Source organism: Juglans regia, chromosome 10 (assembly GCF_001411555.2).
Source record: "Juglans regia cultivar Chandler chromosome 10, Walnut 2.0, whole genome shotgun sequence".
Lineage (NCBI taxonomy): Eukaryota > Viridiplantae > Streptophyta > Magnoliopsida > Fagales > Juglandaceae > Juglans > Juglans regia.
The window spans coordinates 1,258,840-1,268,231 of NC_049910.1; the positions used below are offsets into that span (position 1 = coordinate 1,258,840).

Consider the following 9,392-nt stretch of genomic DNA (forward strand, 5'->3'; position numbering starts at 1 on the left):
TAATAGTCAAAATAATATATTTTCAATCATCATAAAATAAATAAAACTTTTAAGATCATGATCTCAATTTTAGCACTTTAGTTTCCACATTTTAGTTGAATATCTAGATTTTTTGTCCTCTTACTCCCTTCATATTTATAAAAGATGATGTTAGGCTGCTGCCTAACGGTGAACATTCAGCGTGCGTTTAGGTAAAATTAGAAAGACAGTCGTAAAAACACCTGCGTCGAAACAAATTCCCAAATTTATTTAAGCACATATGGGGATTTTGGCACACATCACTTTGTTCTAGCGCTTACTATTTCATCTAGAAATATGTACATGAACTCAGCAAAACATCTTACAGAAAACATGAAACAGTTCCTACGACTAAATTGAAGTGGCTATCTTCTCATAAAGTGGATGTGGTAGGATATATAATCCTCCTCTGCTCTTCGTAATTTGGACTGGTTTTAGATTCTTAGGATGGGGCCGCTGAACTCATAATGATCCCATGACATACAAAATTAATGGCACTTTGAATGCACCGGTTGAACACCACCACTCTACCTGCACCACCATAAACTGTTTACAGAATTGTAGGCCACCTGTTCACGAGCTCTCGTGGAAGTTGAGTGACCTGGATAATGCTGCCGGATTGGCTTGTAAGACCGGTGAGGCTTCGGCTATGTTATTCTTTTTGTCACTCTTTGATTGGAATGCCTTAAAGAGTCCTCCTCCACTAATCGAATTAGCCTTATCATTCTTAATTCCCAGTGTCGCCCATATAGAGCTTTTTGCAGCTTCTCCTGGGTCATCAATCCTCAATGTCTTTGGAATCCAAAGGCATCTCTCGGTATTGTTTTCTTTTAGCGGTTCCCCCTCCCCAGAGTTGCTTGATTTAAGAACATTCTCATCTCTCGAGTGTTTCCCCAAGGTTGGAGAGTTTGGACCAGAGTTTGGGGTTGGAGATGTTGGCTGAGGAAGCCATGGCATGCTCCAAGCGCCTGGTACAGTACACCCCCAATAAGCTGCAGCAGGATAGAACGGCATAGGAAAGCCTGGCGGGCAGAAAGCAGGAGGTGGTATGGGGGAACTCCACTGAGTTGAGTTCCATGGATATGGCCAAGGAGCCCCAGGAAAGCAAGGAATTTGAGGTGGGAACCCCTGACAAATCCTCATTGCTTGCTCTTGCGATCCAGTTTTGCCAGGCTCATCAGTTGAATTTGAAGTTGAGACCGAAGCTCCATTTGAAGGATCATCTCCATTTTCTCCACCACCATAAGAAACCGGAATCCTTAGCTCTTCAGGTCTATGAAACCCATTTTGTTTGCAGTTCCTCATTGTTTTATCAGCAAGGTTCAACACAGAAGCCATTGATTCACAAAGGGGTGTGTCTGAGCCAAACGTGAGGACAGTACCATCAGGTCTCAATGATGGATGGTGGACTCCATTTGGAAGATCAGTTTGAGCATTCTGGAGAGCTTCAGAGACATTTATGTGGCGGTAGTGAGAAGCAGCATTCTTGTTCTTGCGACGACCCGCACCCACAGGAACATTCCTCATTGTCCCGCCAGCTGTCCAGTATCTCTGGCAGTTCTTGCAGAAGTGCCGAGGTTGGTTGACATTGTAATTATTGTAGTAACAGAACTTGGTGTCCATGCTACTGCAGCGGGGGCATGGAAGTATCTTGTCAGGCTTCTTCAAGGGTTTTTCTTGTGAATTACTAGAATCGCTACGTTCTTCTTCACTCTTTGAAGGTTTTAAGGTAGCACTCTCCTTCTCAACAGGGAGTGTTTTAGAGTTCTCACTTATTCCTGAGGTTACATCTGGATTTGTTAATTCTTCTGAAGATACAGGAGAACCAGGGCCTTCCTGCTTATTCCCAGATGGTTTTTCTCCCAATACATCCTGAATTGACAAAAATTCACAATGAGAACATAACTTTTAAAGATAAGCAGATGAGAAATATAAAAACATAACAAGAACATTATCAGGGAAGTAAATAAAAACCATGGAAGACTAACATTCACTTGAATCTTTGAATATAAAATCTGCTTACCACTTCAAAAAGAAATCCAAACCCGGACTAATTATTGCATACATATTGAATTGACAGAATAAGTCACACACTAGTAAAAATACAGTCATTTTGGAACCGAAGTTCAGTAGTTGCAACTTGCAAGACAAAAACACACCAGAAAAAGTAATCTAGAACTGACCTCTTTGAAGCACTTATGACAAGATTCAAACTCATCACAGTTACCTAAAAAAGGCTCAACCATCAGGGGGGGTCATGGATATCTAGGATGTTAAGATTGAAGTGATATAACACTTGCTTTATTGCCAGGGTACTTACAAAAATACATGATAAGCTGACTGCTGCAATAGGCCAGGTTCGGAATGGTTTCCATAAGATTCAAAATTCAGCGTTAGGGATTTCTAATCAAATGGAGGATTAACGGATGTGTTAACAACGTGGAGGAAGAGTAAGCAGCAAAATTGGCAATAACTTCTTTAATACTCTCTCCATGCACAGATTAGACAACTGTAACACCAAGTACTCAAAAGTCACCTAAGGAGTTACAGAACCAAAATTAATAAGGCAATGCCAAAAGTGGACAGCAAGTTAGCAACACTGGTATGCAACAGTCAAAGAAATCGTTTCTCAATATGAGAGAGCCATTCCAAGCAGTATGAAACTCCAGACTATAATGGTATGACTTTAAACTACAGAATCTTAGAATTGGACATTTCTTGCAAAATTTAAGATGTCAGTTGGAAATAGCATTTTTCACGTCCAGATTTTAACCAGAGAAAACGATCAAAATAAAAAATTGTATAACCTTTGACACTATATTGCTAAAGTACATATTAAGAAAAAAAATCCAAGAATTTTTGTTAGATCGAAAAACCATAACCACTAAAATGCAAAATCTGATGTCTTCGATAAAAGAAATAAACGCATAGATGAAATCTTGTAAGAAGCCAATATCCAAAATCCAGAAACTGAAGACCAAATGTAGTTCAGCAGAAATCACTGCGTTAATTATACTAATCCATACAAATAGTAGACCAGCAATCTCCAAACCGATCAAAATTTACCTAAACTACCTCAAGCAAACCAATCATAATATGCTTATTTCTACGACCAATCAAGCCCCAATCAAATAACATGTCCAAAAATCTCTTCTTTGAATGCTGATGCAAAAAATAATATAGATAAAATAAAACCCAAACCCATTCAAAAGCTCATCAACAACAACTAAACCCGCCTAATCACACCCGGAAACCCCTAACCATCATCTACAAACAAAACTACCCTACCATTCCAAGTCAACAAAATCTCCAAACCAAGCCCACAGCTAAGACCGACCCACTAATTTTTCCCACCTTAAGAATAATGGGTCGCTCTCAGAATCAAAAGCAGTTAACCGTATCCCTAACCTTCTCAGCCGCTCGCTCTTCTCCATCTCTGTCCGTATTGGCCTCCGGCGAAGAGTTGGTCGAACAGGCACGGTCCTGATCGATATTATCGTCAACCACAGGAACCGACGACGGAGCTGGAGCTCCGGAAGAGTCTATGGACCCGTTGGTTGGGATCTCAGGCACCGGGATCGTCTTCCCGAAGAGCTTGATCGCAGGGTCTTTTGCTTCCGACATTTCTCCTTGTCTCTGCTTCCTGTATTTCTGTCTTTTTTATTATCTTTCCTCCAAAAAAAAAGAAAAAAACCAGAGAGAGAGAGAGGGAGAGATCTGACACGTTGTGTGCGAGTTAACGAGTGTGGCGTCGTCGTAGTCTGGTGGATTATACGTTTTGTTTTGATGAACCCGTAATGGGCAGGTGGGATGACACGTCGGCAGGCTAAGGAAGGGGGGAGAATTCTCAGCCACAAGTCTGGTTTTGTGGCCTTTAAAATATCTCTTCTCCTTTTCTACTTCTCTTTTTTATTCTCTTTTTCACTCTTTTCTTTCGGTTTGCCATAGCAAAACACATTTGGTTGGATGCCAAATTGCTAATTTCCCAACCCCACTCTCCCCCCAATCCTACTCGCATCTTCCTTTTCTTCTTAATTTTTTCTGTTCCCTTGGCGACTCTTCTTTGAAAACTCGCCAACCCCCTTTTTTTTCTCATTAATATATGCTGCTTTCTTTTTTATTCTTTTTATGGGTTGGGTTACTTTTGTCTATTTTTAAGGCCACATGTGGATGATAATGTAACTTGGCCTATTGCCCTTTTGGTCTCTTTTTTCTGCGCAAAATGCGACCTTTTTCAAATCTAATACCCCATATCCAAATGTTATTACCATTTCCATCTTAAAATAGGTTTATTGTTTTTCTTCCTTAGCTATCCACAATATATGAGAGTGATGAATTTATTTATTTGCTTAAAAGGTTTGCGTTAAAATGAACGAGTAATTAAAGAATTTTACTATATATCAGCTATTATTCATATTCCACACTTCACACTTAATATTCTTTTTTTCAGATTGTGTGATATTTTTCTTAAAGAGTGGAATATGAAATAATGAATAGTATCTAATGAAAATATTTATTGATAATTAAATCATTGACTGTCTACAATAAATAAATATCATTATTATTGAAACGATATTTAATCAAAGTGATATAAAGGAGAAGTGAACAAAGGAATCAAATGTTGTGAAGATAATTGTAGATAATTTATTTTGCAAATTTTAATCATTCTTGAAATATTGGTGAACCAAAAAAAAAAAAAAAAACATATGAGAGGATGTAAGCTAACGAACGAATAATTAAGTCAAATTGAGACAGATATTTTTCTTTTCATACCATTTTTTCAACACGATTTCTTCTTGGCAAAGCGATATTTCTCCGATTTTTTTGCCGCGTTCTGCGTAGAAAGGTTTATGAAGCCTATTTTTCATCTTACCACCACGTGGCATTGGGTCCCAGCATCCAGCAGGCAAAGTCCACTTCATCACATGCTCCAAGTGTGGGCCCCGCAACCAAAAAGTGAGTGAAAGTGAAAAAACTGGACCCCACTCCTCAGCATCAAACTCATCCGCTCAGTGCCTCCTTCCTATGAACTGATAACACGTGTCCAATGTAATACACGTGTGAAGCATCTCCTGGACTTTTCCCAGCACCTAAACTAAAAAGGAATCTTCTGCTAGTGGTTGAGCTTTTCTCCTGGTTGGAACTTGGAACCCAGCCAGCTTCCTCTGGCACCGACACGTGTATTCAGACAAAAAATATATATATGTAGACTACTTCAACTTAAAATATGTATATTTCTTACTGATAATTATCAGTTGTTAAAAGAGTAATCTTATGTAGAAGCCCCAGAGTATAAGTTTTGTATAAATTTTTTGTAAAAATACGAGCCATAAAAAAAAAAAAAAGACATAGTTTTTCATATTTTTTTATGATGGAATCATCTTTTTTATAAAAGGCTTATTGTGTATTTCATAAACATGTAAGCTCTTCGACACAGAGGCTCTTGCACCCTTCACACGGTTGGAACTCACACCCACCTCTTGCATAGTTGGAGTTCACACGACTTTGTCTCCTCTCGCGACATAGAGGCTTTCGCATGGCACCCCCCTCTCGCACGACTTTGTCTCTGTCTATCTCTAAGTCGAGAACGAAGGATTGGTACCAGCCACTGTCAAACAGTGGTAACCCTCAAACTCCCTCTCTAGTATAGTTTCACCATTTAAATAGAAAACCTTAAAACCATATTTTGTTTGTCATCAATGGTGGTATATCTTGTGTTAGAGACATTTCCTTATTAATTGCCATAGTCTGCTTGAAATGTAAACCGGTGAAGAAGAAAGAACTTATAGTGTATGTTGGCCACAGTTCGGGTTAGCACAAAAGTGTTTGATAAAAGTTCTAAGTGGGATAATGCAGTATCATTCTCTTTTAGTGAAGTATAATCCAAAGACGTGCAAAGAGATGGAAGATAGGGGCATTGACGAAGACGAACATAGGGGTAGAGAGCTGAAAGCCTATTTCTGTGTGGGTGTTTAGAATTGTTTCTTAGTAGTGAAGCCTGTTTCTTGTATTATGTTTTTTCTTACGTGGCAACCACTGAATAGTAGAGGGCTGCTTTTGGGCGTTTCTCCTATTAAAAACCCAGGAGCCCAAATGGGGTTAAGGTATCTGGACGGATTGGAATGAAGAACATGCTCCTCCTCATAAGAGGGAAATGTGGAGTGATCTTGGCCCTGAGCACGATTGATGACCCACATGTGCCTTTTCTCAATAGCCATCCATGAACAGCCCAAAATATATGGATCATGGGCCTTACAAGTTGTCACCTCGACTTCTTACCATCAATTTTTTGCTGATGCGTTGGTCCAAGGCATGCTTGGTTATTCCCTTTATCAAATGGGCCGTCCCAAGGTCACATGGGCCTTTAAACATATGGCCTCAGTTGGTATTTTTTGTCTTTTTATTTCGATTTTCTTCTTCTTTTAGGACCTATTTTTCTGTATAGAATGGATTTCAGAATTAAAGTGTCTAATCATAGAAGAATCTACTTTTTCTTAATATAATCCACATTTTTACAAAATGTTTGTACATTTAGAATTTTTACCTAGCATTACTCTTTCATTATATTATATGGAAAGTCCTCCAAGAATGCAAGAGCAGTTCATATTGATATATATATATATATATAGAGAGAGAGAACATTATGGTCGGTACATTTGAAGTAAGCTTGAGAACAACCTCCAATATAATAAAGCCACATAACCTACCCATTATTGAAGGAATGGTCGTGCACCGCATCGAACCTCGTCTCTCTCTCTTCAAAAATGCAGAAGTTGTTCTCTCCCTCATGCTCGTCTGTCTCACTCGCAAAACCCATCGACGCAACTAAGCCCAAGAGTGGGCACCGAAGCTCCTCTACTCTCTCTCATAGAACCCATCGACGCAACTCTCCCTCTTTACTGTGTATCTTCTTCTATATAAAAATATCTGCTACAGAATCAAGTAGCCTCATTTATTTTGACTTTGTATTCATGTTGCATACTTTTTTTTTTTTTTATTATTAAACATAAAAGAAAAACCCGAAACAAAGCCATCATTTTTCCTTATCTTCATTAACCAGAAACTACACGGCAATGCACATTTTTTTTAATGTTCTCTAATTTCATTTGTCTTTCATGCAATGTAGTGTAAATTGTAATGAAAAAGAGTGTCTCCCAACAACAACTATAATTGGGCATACAGAAAAGGGGCTGTAAAAGCAAACCATGGAGAACGGCGGTGGTGGTTGGTGGCTGACTGAGTCAGGCTGGTGGCTGCGTGGGGCCGGTAGCAGCGTCTGGTGGCGGCAATGTTTGAATGGGTGTGGGAACGTGTGGCCAAGTGAGGTGAAATGCCGAGGGAAAAAATGTTAAGAGATTTTTGGAGAAAATTATGATGAGGTGGTCCTCATATAAGGATTTACTATATTAATAACGTGCCAGTTTCTTATTTGAGGCTGGTTTTCCCACAAAAAGGGTAGGTACCACTTCAAAGCAGTTCTCATATATATAACTATTATAACTTTATGGAGAAAGTACATTGAGCAATGCGTGTTTAGGGACAAAATGTTAATTAGTTGAACCACCTAAAGAGTTGCATAAAGACATATGCTGCCGTTTTTAAATGGAGATTTATAAACAAAACTGTCGCTTTCTTCCATCTTAGAGCATTCACATTGACTTCTTCAAATAACTTTTTATCTCTAAATTTAGCTAACTTTATCAATAGTTGGCCCACATTGAATTAGCCAAACACTTTTCATCCTAAATATTAGCTACGGTAAATTTATCTTTTTCTTCAAATATGAAAAGTACTATTTCATCTTCAAATTAATTGTTTATTAATATCCGTCTCTCTCTCCAGTGTTTCATTTCTCTCTCTTCTTCATTCTTCCTCTCTCGCGTCTCCTTTCTCTATTTTCTTCATCTATTTTTTTTTTCTCTTCTTCTCTTCTTCCCTCTCCCGCATCTCTCCGTTCTTTCTTTTTTTCTAGTTTTTTTTTTTTTTTTCTCATCTTCTCTGTTTTTCTTCTTCCCCATTTTCTTCCCCATATGATTGTTAGACATTATAGGAGGTTATGAAAATAGAATTAATTAAAAAAATAAAAATTAATTATAAAAATAAAAAATAATAATATTTTATTATTATAGAGAGTGTGATGACTAATTCAATATAGACTTTAAGTTTTGAATGATTAGCTAAAAATGAAAAAGTTACATATTCTTTAAAATTTGAAGAGTAAAATAACCAATCCAATGCCAATGCTCTTAGGCTCCAATCACTAACTTTTCATATCCACCTATTATTTGCTGCTTCAAGTCAATACGTTATTATAACAAATTTATTAAAATTGTTGTTTGAATGGGAGAATTTTAATTGAAAAATAAATAGACGTAGGAGATAACTCTACAATATTTATTAAATAAAAATATTTATATAGCTATTTTTTATTCAAAAATTTGAACTTAGAGAAAAGTTTTTGAAGAAGGATTATTGATAAATTAAAGAGAAATTTTATTTATCAATTACTATTCATTCTCACATCTCATAAGTTATATTTATAATTTTTTATAGAGAACTTTTTATAAGATATAAGGATTTTTTTATAAAGTGTGAGGTATAAAATAATGAATAATAATTAATAAAAAAAATAATTTTAAATTAAGATTAAAAAAAAAGAAGAAGAAAAATGTTAGGAGAATGGGCCTCCCTGATGTAACAGGCTAAACCTAACATCATGACTTTAAAATTTTGATTGACGTACTGAGATTTAACTTTTTCAAGGCATACGAAAATTTTAATACGAGATAGTTTAAATAAGATGAATAGGAATAAAAGTTAAAATTTAAATAAAATATTATTTTTTAATATTATTATTATTGAATTTTAAAAAAATTAAATTATTTATTATATTTTATATAAAAATTTAAAAAATTTATAATGATTAGATTAGATAAGATAAGATAAGATAAGATAAAATAAAATAAAATATTTTTTTAATCCAAACCTAATAGTAGAGTTTTGCTTTTACTTTTACTTTGTGGTTCTGATATTTAACGCCATGACGTTTCTATTCCTCAAAATTTTCATACAAAACGCGACTATTTTCTTTGATTTATAAGTTCATTTATTATTATTTTTAAAAAAATAGTACAATTTTTTACACTCAATAAGAGAGAAGAAAAAAGAAGTGGGCCAAAGCCCATGGAGCAGTTTATAGGGCAGTAGAGTAGAGTAGAGTAGTGTAGTGTCCCCACCAAATCACGCACATTTTGTTCTGAGTTTTGAGTAATTTTTATCCATAAAAGAAAGCCCATTTTCGGGAAGCCGAATGACGTTTTAGCCCACGAAGAACTCCACCCCCAACGTGTCTTATTAGCGTGTCGTTCATTTAT

At 36.4% G+C, this 9,392-nt stretch overlaps 1 protein-coding gene across 1 annotated transcript; it reads right to left on the bottom strand.

Annotated features, from left to right (window-relative positions):
* Nucleotides 1-226: 226 nt before the first annotated feature.
* LOC108985957 (cyclic dof factor 2-like) lies at nt 227-3,855 on the bottom strand. Its single transcript, XM_018958441.2, has 2 exons — nt 3,427-3,855; nt 227-1,890 (listed from the first exon to the last, which is right to left on the bottom strand). The coding sequence occupies exons 1-2, from the start codon at nt 3,640-3,642 to the stop codon at nt 592-594; spliced, it is 1,515 nt and encodes a 504-aa protein (XP_018813986.1). The 5' UTR covers nt 3,643-3,855; the 3' UTR covers nt 227-591.
* Nucleotides 3,856-9,392: the final 5,537 nt, after the last annotated feature.

Coding starts and splice junctions, on each gene's coding strand:
- LOC108985957 (XM_018958441.2), bottom strand. CDS start 3,642: ATGTCGGAAGCAAAAGACCCTGCGATCAAGCTCTTCGGGAAGACGATC. Junction 1,891..3,426: donor AAGAGCGAGCGGCTGAGAAG/GTTAGGGATACG, acceptor TTGTCAATTCAG/GATGTATTGGGAGAAAAACC.